The sequence below is a fragment of the Triplophysa rosa genome, linkage group LG16 (assembly GCF_024868665.1).
Source record: "Triplophysa rosa linkage group LG16, Trosa_1v2, whole genome shotgun sequence".
Classification (NCBI taxonomy): domain Eukaryota; kingdom Metazoa; phylum Chordata; class Actinopteri; order Cypriniformes; family Nemacheilidae; genus Triplophysa; species Triplophysa rosa.
Window position 1 is genome coordinate 17082021 of NC_079905.1, and position 18120 is coordinate 17100140.

General features: G+C 37.4%; 2 protein-coding genes across 4 annotated transcripts; one reads left to right on the forward strand and one right to left on the reverse strand.

The window, feature by feature from the left end:
* Positions 1–3383: 3383 nt before the first annotated feature.
* Positions 3384–10151, forward strand: LOC130567452 (zinc finger and BTB domain-containing protein 6-like). Of its 2 annotated transcripts, XM_057355551.1 has the most exons (3): positions 3391–6353; positions 6642–6818; positions 6977–10151. In XM_057355551.1, exons 1-3 carry the CDS (start codon positions 6168–6170, stop codon positions 7988–7990), a joined length of 1377 nt encoding a protein of 458 aa, XP_057211534.1. In that variant the 5' UTR covers positions 3391–6167; the 3' UTR covers positions 7991–10151. The 2 variants fall into 2 exon arrangements, with proteins under 2 accessions (XP_057211535.1, XP_057211534.1); XM_057355552.1 differs by lacking the exon at positions 6642–6818 and having other exon boundaries at positions 3384–6353.
* A 1290-nt stretch (positions 10152–11441) lies between these two features.
* On the reverse strand, positions 11442–17727 carry nelfe (negative elongation factor complex member E). 2 transcript variants are annotated; one of them, XM_057354755.1, is made up of 11 exons: positions 17662–17690; positions 17360–17498; positions 17131–17200; positions 16903–17048; positions 16722–16796; positions 16527–16564; positions 16194–16426; positions 13939–14083; positions 13253–13307; positions 12019–12121; positions 11442–11910 (listed from the first exon to the last, which is right to left on the reverse strand). In XM_057354755.1, the coding sequence occupies exons 2-11, from the start codon at positions 17432–17434 to the stop codon at positions 11834–11836; spliced, it is 1017 nt and encodes a 338-aa protein (XP_057210738.1). In that variant the 5' UTR covers positions 17435–17498; positions 17662–17690; the 3' UTR covers positions 11442–11833. The 2 variants fall into 2 exon arrangements, with proteins under 2 accessions (XP_057210738.1, XP_057210737.1); XM_057354754.1 differs by having other exon boundaries at positions 11443–11910; positions 17360–17446; positions 17662–17727.
* Between the last annotated feature and the right edge of the window lie 393 nt (positions 17728–18120).

Below are 18120 nucleotides of genomic sequence, written 5' to 3' on the forward strand. Positions count from 1 at the left end.
CGACAAGTTAGTAGTGTTGCTTTTAAACTTCATTTGGGGCTTTGATTTATTTTCTCGCCTTGTTCTTGCATTAACATAAGTTTTACTTTTCTATTACTATTCACTAATGTAAATCATTGTTTAGCCTATTCTAAGAATAAAATGCGTGAGAATATTGTGCGCAGGTTAATCCTAAATACACAGCGCCTCCTGGTGGTTATCAATAGTCAGACTTTCAACAGTGCGCGGATCTGATGATGGTCAAAATATTCTAGCATGAAAGCAAGAAAATGGACTGTTAATTTATATTTACTTGGACTTGGACAACACGAAAACATTCGCATGTAATGGGACGGTTATTCATTCATTAATTGTTTATACAACTAGAAGATTTACGTTAGTTTTGAACTAACTTTACATGTTGTACTACAAATACATTTTAGCACTACAGTACTATGGTGTACTATCTAATTCTATATGTATACATCATATTGCATAACACGATAACGCCAATTACATACAATAAAAAGGGTAAGCTGTTCATTTAAAAAATACTTTACTGAATAGAGCAGCTTCACGGCACTATGCAGACTAGCGGAGTAGCGAATGTGTTGGGCTTTTATTCTGTAAACGATACTTCCGCCCAACGTGTATTTTTAAAGTTTCTGACTTCACTTCTGCAAATCCCAGCTATACTATTTTTGAAGCACGCGAAGCATAATCGAATATATAAATAGAAGAAAAAGAAATAAAAATTTAAAAAGTACAATTAACAGGTCTGTGTGAAGAGTTTGTTTTCCGCTGGGTATTTCCGCTCGTCGCTCTCCATCGGTCGCCAGTGATGTGGATTTAACGTTAGCCGGATTGCTCATAAAAGCGCGTGTTCATCTGCTATGCAGGATTATTGATCTCTTTTCAACTCCAAATCATCCGAGTAAGTTTATAATCATTATTGCATCAGTTAAACGGAAGAAGTATGATGAGGGCTGCACATTATACCGACCGACTAGTCTGCTTGAGACAAAAGCTACAGTGTCTGCTTGTTTAGCCCAGTGTTGACAACAACACTGTTATAAACATGTAATGGTTATTGTAATAAGTCACATCACCTAAAACAGATAGAAATGACACAGTGTAATGGCATCTGTGTGTAGGCAACGTTAAATATAATTCTGTGACATTTTTATGCGTACAAGGTATTCATGTAAAGTTGTATGTGCCATGTTACACACACACACACACACACACACACACACACACACATACGTGTTTTGCTATACTTGTGAGGACCATGACTACACAGCATGTTGTGAGGACCCTGGTTTCTGCTGATACTAGGAGACTGGAAAAAAATGTTTTGCCACTAGGGGGGAGTAGACAAACAGAAAATCACTTCAAATGTTTACACACATGATGTTCACAAAACCCATGAAGTTGGTGGGTGCTATGAGGACCAGACGGTTGCTAGGCAAATTAAAACCGTTACATAAACGGTTTTTAAGGCTTTTGGGCAGTAGTTTTGAAGAGTTATCACATGTGCTGATCCTATTAGACCAAAGAACATTTTTAAATGTATATTTTATTTATTTTATTTTTTATATGTTATATAAGTACCCACTTCTGAACAATATAAAACACGTAAAAACACAGGTATTTATTGAGAATACTGACCATTAAAAACAGTATAAAAGTATTACAAACAATTCATGTTGCATTCCAAGTCTTCCGAAGCCATACAATGTCTTTATGCGAAGAACAGAGTAAACCATAAGAAGTAAAGTGCCAATTCCTCTCACAAATCAATCGTTTTGCCTCAAAAGACTTGGAATATTACTCTTTTTTTTCATATATTATGAGTGTAGTTATATCCTGTATTTTATATTGGCATATTTAGAGTTCATAGTAAATTATTATTATTATAAATACCAGTACACTTCTATACCATTGGCCACTTACAATGATAATAAACACAAAATAAGATATTTTGATTTGCTAGACATATTAGGCGGAGGTGGAGCAGTAGGCAGACTTTCCTTTACAGCGCTATCATGCAGCAGTCTCTTGCCACAAGTCTTCAAAACATGAGCAGCAGACAGGTAAGTTAACACAGAAAATGGAAATTTATCCTAAAATAATGTTGTTGTATACTTTGTGAATGCGGCAGCATGCAAGTTATGTTTAATTATAATCAAAGTATAACTCGATTGCTGACACATTTCTGACATTGACATTTCATTTGTTTTTATCCAAGGCCATTAAACGGCACTAGCATACATTGCAAAAAAATGCTTTTCTTACTTTTGTCTTGTTTTCAGCCAAAACATCTAAAAATCCTTAAATCAAGGAGGATTTTCTAGACAGGTAAAAATTATTGTCTTGTTTTCAGAAAAAAAAACAAGTCAAAATTAAGTGAGTTTTTGCTTTAAACAAGCAAAATAATCTGCCAATGGGGTAAGAAAAATAATCTTATTTCAAACAGAAAACAAGATAATTTTGCTTACACCACTGGCAGGGGTAAGCAAAATAGTAATAGATGACAGTAGCATCCAAATGGTCAAAAGGAGTAGAACCCGGTGATGCTGAACTCTCTATTCCTTAGTAAAAGTTTGTCTTGTTTTGTGAATATTTTTTAAGAGAAAACTCTTAGCTAAAAACTTTTACTGCTATTTAGGATAACTCTTGGTGGTAAGAGAAAATGTTTTGTGAATACAGGCCCAGGACATGCTAAACTGCCTAAAAGACAATGAGATTTAGTCTGTTAGACCTCTCTTTCTGAGCTATTTAGTCAACATTACCAGAATCCACTTCTAGAGTTCAGAGGTCATTTTCAAAGTCAAAACTTCTGAAATCCAGTCTTTGAAATCTATGTACTGACGCGAGACATTCCAATTAATCGTGAGGAAGTCATTGAAATGTTTAAGAAGACAGTAGAAAGATGAATATTGGTTTAAATACAGGTGATTTCACAAATAATTAAGTTTAAATTCTGTAAAAAAAAGTACATTTGGTTATGTTCCTTTTTTTAGTGCCCTTTTTGGTCATTCCACCTGTCCAGGCCACTGCCTCTGTACTTGGGCCTGCCAAAAAGTCTTGACCTGGTACCAAAAGTCAGAAACAGGAAGTCTTGACCCGGGGGTTTTGGTATTACACTCTAGACCCTGTCAATATTGGGTTGGTTCAACTCAAACAAATTAACCTCATAATAATATATCTCTTTGAAAACGGAGGAAAGTGACAAGAAAAAAACCTGCAGTTACAATTTACAGTGGCGACTGATGCCACTCAGTTGCCCACAGGCATGGTCAATTTAAGTCTTTTATAATNTTTAAAATCTTAACCATGCTCGGACAAAATATTTGACATTTCTGTCACATCACACACTACAAGATCATTTTAAGTTTATCGTACCAGAGGACACGCGTATCACGTGATTTCACCAGAAAGCAGATGTAAATAATGTGATGACATGATGGGGACATCTAGTGGTAGTATGGCGTTATGTCAACTGGTGGTCAAGCAGGGATGTTTTGTTTCTGGTAGCAGTTAAATAAAGTTGTGTGGGGAAGCACCAGCTCGTGTTCACTATGTAAAAAACAGAACACAATGGACATTGCGAAGCAACAACTTTAAGGACACATTATAGAGGTATTTGTTATGTTGCCACATTTCAAAAAGCTGTTGAAATCTGTACATCTCTGCTATCCAACGCACTGCGTTTACATTATTACTGTTCTGTCAGTCACTCCGTCATCTTGCAGTCTTGTCTCTGATTGGTTGTTGTAAAAGTACCAACGTCATCCCCCCCGATTTGAAGTCCTAAATATCAAACATGTTTGATATGATCGGGGCGGCCCCGATTGTTCTCGGAGCAGGTCAGGATGTTTAAGATTTGATCTGTGAATGCCTCACATTACGTGATAATCTGGACCGAACATCGACCCGATCGAAGCCATGGATAAGATTTTTTCAATGATTCTCAGGAGGGGAACATCGGGGTAAGATCTGAGAATCCTGTAATCTGAGCCAGGCTTAATGATCTTATCAGATTTCCCTGTGGTGTGATGTGTGAATGAGAGTGTAGTGAATGAACCTGATCAGAAGAACACCGGAGCCGCCCCGATCGCGAATCTTAAATATTTACGATCAGAAACCCTGATGTGTGGGGGAAACCCCGAGGACAAACGCTCAAGAACTCTGTTGATTGTCACGTGAAACAAAACAATACCCTATTAGAAAGCCAGCTGACAGAAGTATAACAACCGTTGTTATCACTTCAACAAACCCTTTTCTTTATTCTGTCAATTTTCTGTCAAAAGCATTACAAACACTATCATCGCAATTACGAATAATTTCAATAAAAACCAGGCTATGTGCAAGTGACGGTAGTGGTTAGAGTCCGAGTGTGCGGATGCTTTAAGGTGGAACAGAAAAAAATAGGTCCAGTGGAGCCAGTAGACTCTTTCGGGTGATCATGTCAGCAGCTACTGTATTTTTTTACAAAACTGTATTAATATTCTTTTTTAATTACTGTGAAGACATAAATACAACAATATTTGAGTTGCAATAAAATTATATCTAGTGCTGTGCCACTTTAAATGCTTTAGACGATGCTGCTTGAGCAATTTCTCAATGATGAATAATATTTTTTAAATGACATAAAACGTCATATGTACACATTTGTTTATGAACACATATATAATAAACAAAGCTTACGGTGAAATAATAAATAGCTTATTCTGAAATCTCGAGAGAATTTGCGAGATTTCCTGTGTTCACAGTCAGGACTCTGTTTGAAAATCTGTTTGCGTGTGGTGTGCTTTCTTTGTCACGGACGCACCACACATTATAGGAGCAAAATGATTAAATCTAGGATTTTTTCTCCTCATGTTTGTGGTCTCTCATCATTTAAAACTCTTATAAGATTTAAAATCTTATAAGCATAAGAGGGAATTCATTAACTTGACTAAATAGTAAACACAAGAGGCCTAAACACGTGAACAAAAGAACACTAATGCTGCATTCCACCCAGGACTTATGCTGCGTTCAAGACACCTCGGAAGTGGGATATTTCCCACCACAAATGCGGAAGGAATGTCTGGATTTAGTAACATTACAAGTGTTTAGTAACATTAAAACATTAATGTTACTAATGATTTAGTAGCATTAAAACATCACAAGTATCTGTTAACCTTAAAAGAGCAGCGTTTCATAAATTATTTCCGGGTTATAGTGGGAACTTACATATTACCGAGAGCATGTGAATGCAGCATTAAGACATTTCCCACCCCAACCTGGAAATCATTTCTGGAACTGTGCTCTTTTAATGTTAATAAATGATTATATGCCCAGTCTCACAAACAAGGTAGTGCCAGACTAAAATGAAAGTTTGAGCTGTCTTAACTGAAAATAAATTGCCCTGACATACGGTATCTTAAAATATATCATTGCTTGTTTTGTCTCAAGATGCACACCAGTAAAGGCATTTTAATAAAAGCGACCTATCCTGATTTAACTAAGGCATAGTCCTAGCTTAAGCTAAGCTTTGTTTGTGAAACCGGGCCATTATGTTTAAAATGGACTAAATCATGTTTTAATGTTACAAAATTTACATTTAGTCATTAAGCAGACGCTTTTATCCGAAGCGACTTACACGTGAGGTAAACAATAGAAGCAATACTTTTAATTTGACTAATCCAGGCTTTATTTCCAGGTTTGAGGTGGAAAATATCCTCAATCAGAGGTGTCTGGAACGCAGCATAGAACGTGACAGTTGAAATGCCCTTGTTACTGTGACATCATTGATTTCAATTTGAACTTCCGCTAAACAATAAACATGACTTTCTTTCTGCATAACACAAAAAATATATTTTGAAGAATGTTGGTAACCAAACAACATTGGCCCCATTGACTATGGACACAAAACCACCGAAACATTTCTCAAAATATCTTCTTTTGTGCTTTAAATTACATGTGGGTGAATAAATGATGACAGAATTTTCATTTTTGGGTGAACTGTCCCTACCACCCTGAAGACCATAAAAACAAAGTTCAAATGGAGATTTACACAAAATCAGCTACCTGTGTCCTAAATGATCAGGCCTGTAAACAAGGTTTATATTTGGTTATAAATTTCAGATTTCTTTCTAAGCATCAGTCATTGTCTTCTCTTCTGTTTCCAGCAGGTGTCGATGTTGCACAGCTCAAAAGTGGTGTGTGAGCTCCTACAGTCTTGTTACACAGGGATGCTGCAGTTCAGCGCTAAAGAGATCGTGAACTACCTGACAGCAGCCAGTTACCTGCAGATGGAGCATGTGGTGGAGAAATGCAGAGGAGCCTTGAGCCAGTACATGCAGCCCCGGAATCGCAGCCCGATGGTGAGCCTCTCAACCCTGTAAAAATCATTAAGTATTTAGTGACAAGGGACTGTCAAACTCCACAAAGCACTGAAAAGCATAAAAACACTTTCTTCTGTGTAACACAAAAGAAGATATTTTGAGAAATGTCACAAGTGGTTTTGTGTCCATACAATGGGAAGTCAGTGGGGGCCAGTGTTTGGTTGCCAGTGTGTGGTTACCAATACCGTGCTTTGAAATATCTTCTTTTGTAAAGATGTGGACACGTTTCCACGTTTTCTTCACACTTTCCATTATGTCTCTGTTCAGACTGTAAAAACAGAAGACCCACAGTCCATGCCGGTCATTGTCAGTGGAAGTACCCACTCATTGGGATCTATGTCGCCCCCGTCTGACACGGCATCATTACACCCTCACAGTTCTGGAAAGGATGCTGAACACTCTGTCGTTCACCCCAGAGATGCCAGTGATTTGTCGATGCACCATGTAAATATCTATGAATGTGTTGGATTTCTTAGACGTTGCGCTGCTACAGAAAAAAATTGACTTCATATTAGAAAACACGTCCATGTTAGCGCTTGTGGATGCAATTCTGCACATTCATCAGTTTCTATATCTGGCTAACTAGATTGATTTTGCTGCAGGTTAGGGCATCGGAGCCATCTGGCCACTTCGAGGGCAGCAGTGAGTCCGACGTCTTTCAGGTGCAGATCAGCGATGAACATCAAGACCCAGAGAAGAACCCTGATGCTGAGGATGTCAACAGAGAATCCATCGTTGTGTTAGACGACCACTGTCAGGAGCTGGACATGGGTGGAGAGGAAGCCAGTATGGAGGGTCGAGCAAAAGGTAACAACGTTCGAGGCGCAGTCCGCCCGTGGAGGCGACGACACGGTGAGCACAGGGGTGGCAGAGGAAGGGGCTTCAAAAACAGAAGACGCTACACTCTGAAGGATCGCAAGCTTTTGGGGAACTATCAGGAAGCTTGGCGCTTTCCCACCCCGGATGAGATCATGGGTAACTTCGGAACAGACTTCGGGGCAGATTACCTCTCCAATCAGCATCTCTCGAACAGTTCCCTCCATGTGGAGTACAGGGTGGCAGAGGGACAAGATGAGGACCAGGGTCCAGCTCATTTCGGAGTGGAAGCTTCCAGAGGGGAAGAGGCGATGGTAGTTGGGGAACCGCAGAACGAGCGCGGCGCACCCGACGAGTCCGTGGCTGTAGTCGGCTCCACGTCCTGCGTAACGGGACCGGTGGTTTGCGAGGACTGCGGACTTGCGTTCTCTTCGACGCAGGACTTGGCCGTGCATTCCCTGGCGACGCACCAGCTGTACGTGTGTCCGTGCTGCGGGAAGAACTTCAGCCACTCCAGTAACCTCAACCGTCACATGATCGTCCACCGCGGAGTCGCCAAACTCCACTGCTGTCCCCTGTGCCACAAGACCTTCACTCAGAAGTCAACACTGTGCGACCACATGAACCTGCACAGCGGGGAACGCCCGCACGTGTGCGCCTACTGCCACGTGAGCTTCGCCCACAAGCCCGCTCTACGGCGCCACCTGAAGGAGCAACACGGAAGGACCACTGCCCAAAACTACCTGGAGATGCAGCGAAATAATGAGGGTGTGGCTGGAGGTGTCGGGGAAGGGGTTTAGATTACAGTTATAGGGAATTTAGTTACAGTTAAAGTCAACATGAAATGAAATTTTGACCGGTTAACTTGAAGTTCTTGCTCTCGTTGTGTACTTTTCCTGAGTGCACATTATTGCAACTTTCCTTTTTGGTTGACATCACTCAACAGCTTTTTTAGCATCCTCTTAGGCTTTCATTGTAAGTAAATGTAGACTTAATAAGATCAGCCTATAGGTCAATAGTTCACCAAAATATGAAAATTATTTTGTAATTTACTCAACCCCCTTCCCAGGTGTACATGACTTTTTTTCTTCTGCTGAACACAAAAAGATTAAACGTCAATATGGTGGCACGTCGAAAACACCAAATCTCGTTTTGAGTTTCGTGATGAAAAATACACAAAAACAAGATTTGCTGTTTTCATCAGGTTGCTATATCTAAAATTAACTGCACTTATAGTGCTTAAAGTCCCAGTGAAATAAAAAATTACAATGCCTACTTTTTCATGAAAAATTGCAGCGTTTATTGTAAATAGTTTATCAATGTGGGTCATTCTCTTTTTAAAATGTGTGTGCCCTCATAATCTTAAGTTAAAATCTGAAAATGCACTTCCTTACTGTAATGACTATCCATCTTAAATGACGTATGTTAGATGGCTTGGGCAGAGCAACTTCTCCCCTTCAATGGTCTGTCTGCTGCCAGTTCCATTTCAAAATGCAACGGCTGTTTTTATACATCCAATCAAATCGCAGAGAAAGATGACAGCCTATTTTTCTCATTCAAAATTCCATTTCACTGCGCAAAAATACGGAAGTAAAAACGATCGCAACTTCCGGTTCACGGGGACTTTAACAAATTTACTAGGCCACGTCACAATCAAGAGAGGAACAAACATACAATTTAGAACTTTTATTGTAATTTATCATAGTCGTTTTTATACCCAAATTTAAAGACGACATGAAATCAAAATCGAAAAATCATATTTTTGTTGGAATATTGTAGTGTTTTTTTATGGGAGATACTGTATATTTGTGCACTTCATAATTTTTTTTATTCAACTCCTCTGTAACTGGGCATCTGAATAAAAAAAATAAAGTGCTCTATTTTTATGCCGTTCTTGTAAAAGAGTAAATTTGAAAATTCATGGATTCAACAAATATTTTTTAGCATTAGAAATGCTACTGGGACATTTACACCTACTGGTGATAATGCGACATGTTCGCTATTTTTTTTCTCACAAACGTATCGTTTTGCTTCAGAAGAGGGTAACATGACTGGATTTCTTGAAAGAATTTTCATATTTGGGCAAACTATTCCCTAAAAGCAGATATTCTAAGTAAATGTAATAGTTTTCGTCAATACTCTCAATGACAGTAGTTTTGAGAAAGAAGCATTGCCTTTGGGATGTGTTCATAGCCGCGGGAGGTGGAGATGCTGCGGGTGCTGCAGCACCCCCTGGTGTTGAGCAAAAGAAAAATGGAAACGGTTTAAAGGCAGAGACTATTTCTACCTAATACACAGAAAATACAGCTATTTTACAACATTACACCATTAAACTTAAGTGGCTCGCCCATGGCACAATCATAACTTTTGCCCTGGCAAAAAAAAATATATATATCACAGCACCCCCTGCTCAAAATACGTTCCCGTGGCTATGGATGTGTTTGTATGCTCTCAAAGGTGAACTTGCATTTCAGCTTCTCAAAAGCCTCCTCAAGTTTTTTTAAGTTGAATTTCTTATTTTGTTCAGCTACATTACAAAAGTCAAATAGGTTGGCGTTTCATGTTGACTTTAACAGCAGTGTGATAGATAATGACTACACAGTGGCTTCACAGTGATACAGGAAGTGTTGCGCATTAGTAATATCACTGTGCGGATCATAATACTGCCAAAGTGTTTGATTTTTTTAGTCCTGACATCTTGAATGCTGAGAGTGCCCTTATATTGACAACCACATCAGAGAATTTGTGTTTTAGTCCATTTTAAAGTGAAGGTCACTTACTTCAGGTGAGGAGAAGGGAAGGTCTAGTGCGGGGCTTGTAGAAGGATGGATAAAAGATGACGAGCAAACAACGTGTTCATGAATTAGTACTGTGATGAGGAAAGTAATAGTCTGTCATTTTAGCTGTGAAATGCAAGTGTGTTTTTGTCATTATTACATTAAAAAAAGGGAAAAAAATGTCTCATTTGCTTCCTGCTGTGAGTTGATAATACTTATTACACGGCTCGTTGGAATGCTTGATTCTGATTGGCCAGTCACGACAGTTGCAAGTTCGTTATTTCCTGATAACAACCTCTCAAAACTAATAACACACAGTAACCTGGATGCAGCAACTCATTTGACAGGTTTTTTTTACGAATTAAATCTAAATATATTTTAATAACATACATAAAACCGAAAGTAAACAGCTTTTCCTCGCCGTACGTCTGCATTCGGTAAAAATGTGCTAATAAAATATTTCAAATTCACATTTCATGTCCAGTTTTTTTCTCATGTGGCAAGTTGCCGTGTAATAAGTGAGATAATGTACAAGCAGATGGCTGTTGGCTGTCAAGCAGAAAAAAAATCAAGTTGGTCCAGTTGCACAACTGTCCAGGGAATAGCCTACTTCACCCAAAAATGAAAATTCTGTTGTCATTTACTCACCCCCAGGTGGTTCCAAACCTGTAACCATTTCTGTGTTCTGATGAACAAAACGAAAGCTATTTGGAAGACACTAACCAAACAAATCTCATCCCCCATTAACTGCCATAATAGGGAAAATAAATACTATGGAAGTCTATGGGGAATGAGATCTGTGTGGTTACTGACATTCTTCCAAATATATTCCTTAGTGTTTAGCAGAACAAGGAAATGGTTATAGGTTTGGAACAATCTGAGCGTGAGTAACTGATGACAGAATTGTCATTTTTGGTTAAACTATCCCTTTAAAAAAGGTGACTGGCTTTTTTATTTGAGTATATTTCCTGCATCCGAAATCACCTACTTCCATACTATACGAGTAGGCACAAATCAGTATGCAAAATTAGTATGTCCAAAACTTCAATATGCAAACAGTAGGAGAAAAATGCACAATACTGCTTCCACCAAGATTTCTTAGTATGCATTGGGCACTTCATTCTCATGAGGCCAAATGTTTTGTTTTAATGGTCCATAAGTAGGTACTTCAGTTGTTCTCCTTTTTTGCTTCGTTAATGTATGTCAATTGAAATGAATAACTGACAAATCAACGTCTAAGTCTAATAATCATAAACCTTAGTTCTGCACTTGAATCTGATGCAATGTTATTGTTGTCATTACGCTGAGGTTTACATAACAGCCCATGCCTCATTATTTCTATATACTGTTTGCCTTCTGGCAAAAGCCGAAAAAATGCAGTTTCTGAACCAGATCTCGTTGACTCAATAGCATCTAATGCTCTGGATTGTTGCTGGGGAGCAAATAGAAGAGCTATACAGTAAATCAGCCATTATTTATATAGACACCACTTCACACTCCAAAGCAAGTGTTTACATATGCTTGCTGCATTGTGTATGAACTTAATATAGGGAATGTTATCATTTCTAAAAGCAAAACTCTGTACAGTACATACATTCATTTTTCAGCCATGGTTATTGAGTGTTGCTCCACACAGGCTGATGGAAAACTTTATTGATGTATTTATTGATCACAACAACGTAAACCACTGAGCTGAATGTCCATCTACTCAACAATAAACAGTTGCGGAGTACTCTAATCTCAAAATCGACAGCTGATGCTTTTGTACAGATATTGAAAAGTATAAGACTTTAATCACTTCATCATAAACAAATACATTTGCTGTAAGTACACAAAAACTAAGGCTAAACCTTTTTACAAGCTTAGTTATTTAAGATAATCTTCACTGTAGACGACTTGGCTCCGTTTGTCCCTGTACGAGCCCTTGGCGCTGTTCTGCACGGCTGTGAAGTGGAAGATGAAGAGACGATGGAAAAAGAGACAAAAATGGAAATGGGTGCCAAACTCAAGACTGTTTGACTGTTTTATTCCTATGTAACGTGCTTATTTACCAAGAGTAGCCCAGACAGATTTCCCTGTGGCGGCGTCAAGCATGGGCTGCTTCCTGGCGATGCTGACTTTGATGTTGACATCACCCACTGTTGCGCCATTCAGCTGGGAGGATGAAAGAGTGGAAAACATTGACGTAGCACACACGGTTCTTTGAGTAAATAAAGATTCTTTTACATCCTGATGCCTTTAAAGAGGTCATGAAGATTTTTATTTATAGAGAATGAGCTGCAAAATGTAAAATCATTATGTATTGACGTCACAACCAAGTAAGGAATAATGTACAGGCAGCCGGTTGCTTATTTCGCCATAACAGTCGGCTGCTTGTACATTATCCCGCTTATTACACGGCTACTTGCCGAAAAATGAGAAAAACATGAGAAAAAAACGACATGAAATAAAGGAAAGGAAAAGCTGTTTACTTTCGGTTTTAAGGTAAGAAACTACGTTCAAATGTCACGAACAGGCAATTTGATTTAATCATTTGTAAATATAATGTCATATATGTTATTTAAAGACATTTATATTAAGTTTGTCAAAAAAAACCTGCCAAAATGATTTCCTGCATCCAGGTTACCGTGTGTTATTCGTCTTGAGATAATGTTATCTGGGAATAACGAACCTGCAAATGTTGCGACGGGCCAATCAGAATCAAGCATTCCAACGAGCCGTGTAATAAGAGCACATTAACATATTAGCAGGCTTTTTAGTATTTAGCCACTGGGTCCTAATAAATGCCAGTATGAACTACGCCAGAACTTAGCCAAACATAAAAGAGCTCATTTACAAACAGAAGTCTTAAAGTTTCAAAGTATGAAATGAAAGCTACGATAGTGCCTTCTTCCTTATTTTGGCATACATCGGCGCAAAATAGCTTTTTAAATGAGAAATTAAGGATGGGGCTTGATTTTGTCGTGTTGGTGAATGGTCATTGGACAGTCAATATAGTCCCGCCCCTGCACTAAAACATTTGCATGCAAAGAAGAGCTGTCGTTTAATGTTTCTGATTAAAGATTATGAGGGCATATGAATATAAAAAAAGAATGACCCGCACCGATAAATCATGTATAATAAATACTGCAATATATTATAAAAATACACATTTTCACTTTTAATTTCATGGTGACTTCAAAGGTACAGTAGCAAAAATTGTATTCTTCGTTAATTCTTAGGGTCAGAGAGTAAATGGAAAATGGTCAGGAAAAAAAAAATGCTGCATATGTGTAAAGAACCCACCTCTGCCACGGCCTGATCTGCAGACTCAATCTTCTCAAAGGTAACAAAGGCACAACTGAGACACATGGGCAGAAAAAAAACTATTGTTCAGTACTTAGATTTCTCAAAGAAATGCGTACTACCCCACACACATATTGGTACTTGTTTCAAATAGAGCTGTCAAACGATTAATCGCGATTAATCGCATCCAGAATAAAAGTTTGTGTTTATCTAATATATGTCTGTGTACTGTGCATATTAACACATACATACAGTATATAGGAAGTATTTAAGTTTTTATTTATATTCAACAATAATTTAAATGATGTATATATTTTTTTTCTGAAATATATCCAGGCATGTGTATGTGTTTATAAATCCAAAATTAATATGCACAATACGCAGACATATATTATGTAAACACAAACTTTTATTCTGGATGCGATGAATCATTTGACAGCCCTAATTTCAAAGCAAGATTTATGATAAACATTTCTAGATGTGTGTCTCTTGAAGACTACAAAATAGAATACAACATATCTGCCCCAGTTTTACCCATAAAACAATGAAACCCAAATAATGTATAGCACTGGAATGTAAACTGTGCTTATTTTAATGTATGAAGAATAAACAAATCAGTTGTCTTATAACATTTTATAGGATGTTAACATTCCAATGCTCCAGAAAGGATCAGAAATCAGCCATACTTGCGTACAGAGTCCATTGTAAGGTCGATAATGTTGCCGTGCTGAGTGAATGCTGAGCGTAAGCTGTCCTCAACCAAACCCACACCATACACATACACAGTGTTTCCCTTACGCACACCTCTGCGATCTGGAAATGAATCTGACCCTGGACAGCAGAGAAATGATTTATGGTTATTTAAAAAAAAACTTCAAAAGTGACAATATTTTAATGTTTTATATATTTAAATAAACAGTAAATAACAAAAATATTGTATGAATATTACATAAGTTACAAATTACATGTAAATAGAATAATTTTATTACATAAATTATATGATTTTTTTAATTGAATGTATAAATAACAGTGGTGGACAGTAACGAAGTAAATTTACCTGAGTACTGTACTTAAGTACACTTTTTGAGTATCTGTACTTTACTTAAGTATTATTTTTTCTGAGTACTTGTACTTTAACTTTACTACATTTGAAAGACAAATATTATACTTTTTACTCCACTACATTTATAAAAAAGATCCACAAGTAGAAAATGGTTTCTATGCAGCGGGGTTTCCTGTGTGCGCAATTTATCTGGCTTGCGATCTGCCAGGACCTTTTACTGTTGCCAAGTATTTCAGTTTTTCTATGCTCGCCGTTTTCCGGCAAGCTTTGAATGGCCATTTGGCAGTTTTTTAACGGAAATCTGGCAACTCTGGGATCTTCCCCGCTAAACTAATGTAAACGTAGGCGCTGCTACACCATTGATAGCGCTCTAAAAAGACAAATAGAACATTAAAAGACGAAAAAGGCACATGTTAAAGTGTGGTGTAATCATCTGTGGGTTACGATCAGTCAAAGATCGTAGAAACATTGTCATGAAAATGATCGGCATAACGGCTAAACGGTAAATAAGCATAAGCATCACATACACCTTGAGCTACACGTGCGTGTTAACTTCTGATCTGCTGCTATACCATTTAAAGCGATTTGGAGAATGAATGATGTTTTTACTGAAGTAACTATAGTTGAAGTATTCCTGTTAAAATAAAAACAATAGAACCCTGCCCAAAATACAACATAAAATGTAATGGATTTAATGGTTATAATGGGACTTGTACTATGGATACTTGTTGTCTAGTTGTATGTGATGGATTCTATTGATGGGATGGTAAATCCTATTGGAATAAAACCCAAAACACACTACAAAGAGGAATTTAATTTAAAAATCTCATTCTAATTCAAAAATTCATTGTTTTTTTCAGCAGGGATGGTATTTGCAGTAAAACCACAGTATCAACATATTTACCATTTTCTATATATGGGAACCATACTCCAATTAATAATCTTTAGTAAAACCACAGCAACTAAACATATAATGAACATAGTTCATTATACTAGCTATAGTTTACAGTATGTTTGTAGTTAAATTACGGTAATACAAACGGTAATAAATCCAACAAACACATGGCTTCTACACTTTACTATTTACAAGAACCTTATTACTTACTGGTAAATTGCTGCTAAAACTGGTAAAGGGAATATACAAAATAAAAGAACACTGCTCATAAATACATAGGCCTAGGGGGCTAATGAGGATAATTAGGCTAAATGATCATACAGGATTATATCTAAACTAAACATATATGTGCTAAACATATAAAGCTCTTAAAGGAGTTGCTCACTGCAAAATTTTCCCCCATTGACTTTCCATAGTAGGAATAAAAACTACTATGGAAAGTCAATGGGGGCAAATTTTGAAGTGAACTAATCCTTTAATACAACTGATACTGTGAGTTACTCAGTGTGTTCAGTAGGTTGCTTCAGAGGCATAAGGTATACGACAATAAAACAATGCACAACTGACATAAAGGAAATTTACATTTAATACTTAAGTACATTTAAAAGCACGTACTTCTGTACTTTTACTTAAGTAAGAATCTGTCTTTACAACTTTTACTTGTAGTGGAGTAATATTTGACCAGTAGTATCTGTACTTTCACTCAAGTAAGGAAGTTGTGTACTTCGTCCACCTCTGATAAATAACAATGTTTATTATATAATTTATAAAAACATTTACAACAGTTATTTATGATATTTTCTCCAAATTTTGTGACATACATGTATATCATTTCTATGATTTTGACTTGATTAGTGATATGTTTGAAGCAAATGTTATTTATTTTAATCTGTGTGTTTTTCAACCCCGAGCTCATTTCTGATAAGGACGGGACGCCACACACAGACTAGAGCAATAGTAATGTATTGTATTTTTGCACTTACGTCTGTATGGCCCGTCTCTCTCTCTGTCTCTCTCACTTTCCCGGCTCCTGTCTCGTTCCCGCTCGCGATCTCGTTCTCGCTCACGGCCCCTCTCGTGGTCTATCTCTTTGTCCCGCTCTCTGTCTCTATCTCGTTCTCTCTCCCAGTCCATCTCTCTCTCTCGTTCACGCTCGGCATCGCGACTCGACGACATTCCCGCCTCCTCATCACGGGCACGATCTCCAAGAACAAAACTGTGAATGGGCAGAGGAAAATCAGCCTCAAATAACTGCTGTTTCGAAAAGGATTTTTAGATGAACAGTATTATTATTGTGCATAGTTTGACAGTCTCACCTCTCATACAGGGATTTCCTATTGGCTCGTTTACCCGACTGTAATGGGAAGTCAAGAAACATGATATGCGCAAATTCATGCAATTAGAATTAGATCTATTTGTTATTCTCAAAAGGAACATGACTGACTTATTCACAAAGATTTAGTACATTAAAAACACAAATGTCTGAATATAAAAGTTTAAAGCAACATTACATCAGGGGGCTCTTCATCTGTAGAGACACTCCTCTGGAAAGGAAGGAATGCTGGTGCAGGACCTTTCTCTGGATCCTGAAAAACAATTTAGAATTTAAATCATCAAAATTGTGGCTTTGCTTTTTAATGTGATTATTATTGTTATTGACAGCAGCGTAATGATTAGGTTGAAGTGTTTTACCTTCAGTTTACCCTCGAGTGTTCTAGAGCGCTTGAAGCCTGAGTTCTTGTTCTCTGATTTGATAGCACTGATCGCTCCAGACTTGATCAACATTTTCGCCTGTTCTGTCGCTGTTGCCGTGTCCACCACAGGCTGATCTGACAAAGCTGACAAACAGTTTCAAGTTAAGGTTTCTGTACCTGTAACTTGTTTCTGTAGAAAACCTCGGTGATCTAAAGATGGACTTACTGCGTTTCAGTCCTGCCTGACTTGTCTGACTGGTGGAGCTCTGTTTCTTTAGAGCTAACAGAGCCTTTTTCTACATAACAGAGAAAACAGACACGTGTGTACTGTTACTTTTAATGATTGTTTAGTCAAAATGAAGGATTTAGACACTACAAATAGTACACAACAGGGCATGTAGTATGGTAAACGTCTATTGTAATTGTTAAAGCTTTCATTCTTCTATAGATTTCACCTTTTTCTTTAACTTGGCATATTTCTTCTGCAGTGCTTCCTCTTCTTCTGTAAGTGAGCTGGGAAATATCGCCATTTTGCTAGATCTCTATGAAAAAGTTGTTTCAAATGTCTGTTATCTTTCCCAATTATTGCACATCCTTTAGAACGAAACGACAAGACATTCCAATGTAACGCATTTAGAGTTGAGTCAAAGAATTCAGTGCGTATAAAGGATGAAAGTACGTATATATGATATGGTTTGGGGTCCGACTCTTGTTATTATGTGCAGCGTACGTAAAACCAGTATTTATATTACATTACCTTATATTTAGAAGATTAAATTGTAAGCATGAACGTCAGCTGCAGTAACGCCTCGCGTGTCGCACGAATATGACGTCATTTGTTGGCATCAATACATGCGATGATAAAATTGAAAAAAAAAGAAGTGATACATGTATAAAAACGGCTATGAATGTTTTGTGTTTATAAGGTCATTGTTTATTTATTAGGTTTATTTTTTTACCTCCCTGTTGTTGATTCTTTATTTTTGTGTGGAGTAAACTGATTGACATAAAGCCATTTTGTTCTAAAATGTTTGGTTTTCTTAGGTTAAAAAACTAAATTAAGAAATAGATTGGATTAATTATTTTAAAAAGCTAAAAAAAAAAATGAAATATTTGGCGATCTTTTTTTGCTGTTAAAAATTTTAAACTACATAATATGCATTTGTTTTCTTAGGCCAAACACAAAAGAGCAAGTGATGTCGTCAAAAACAATATT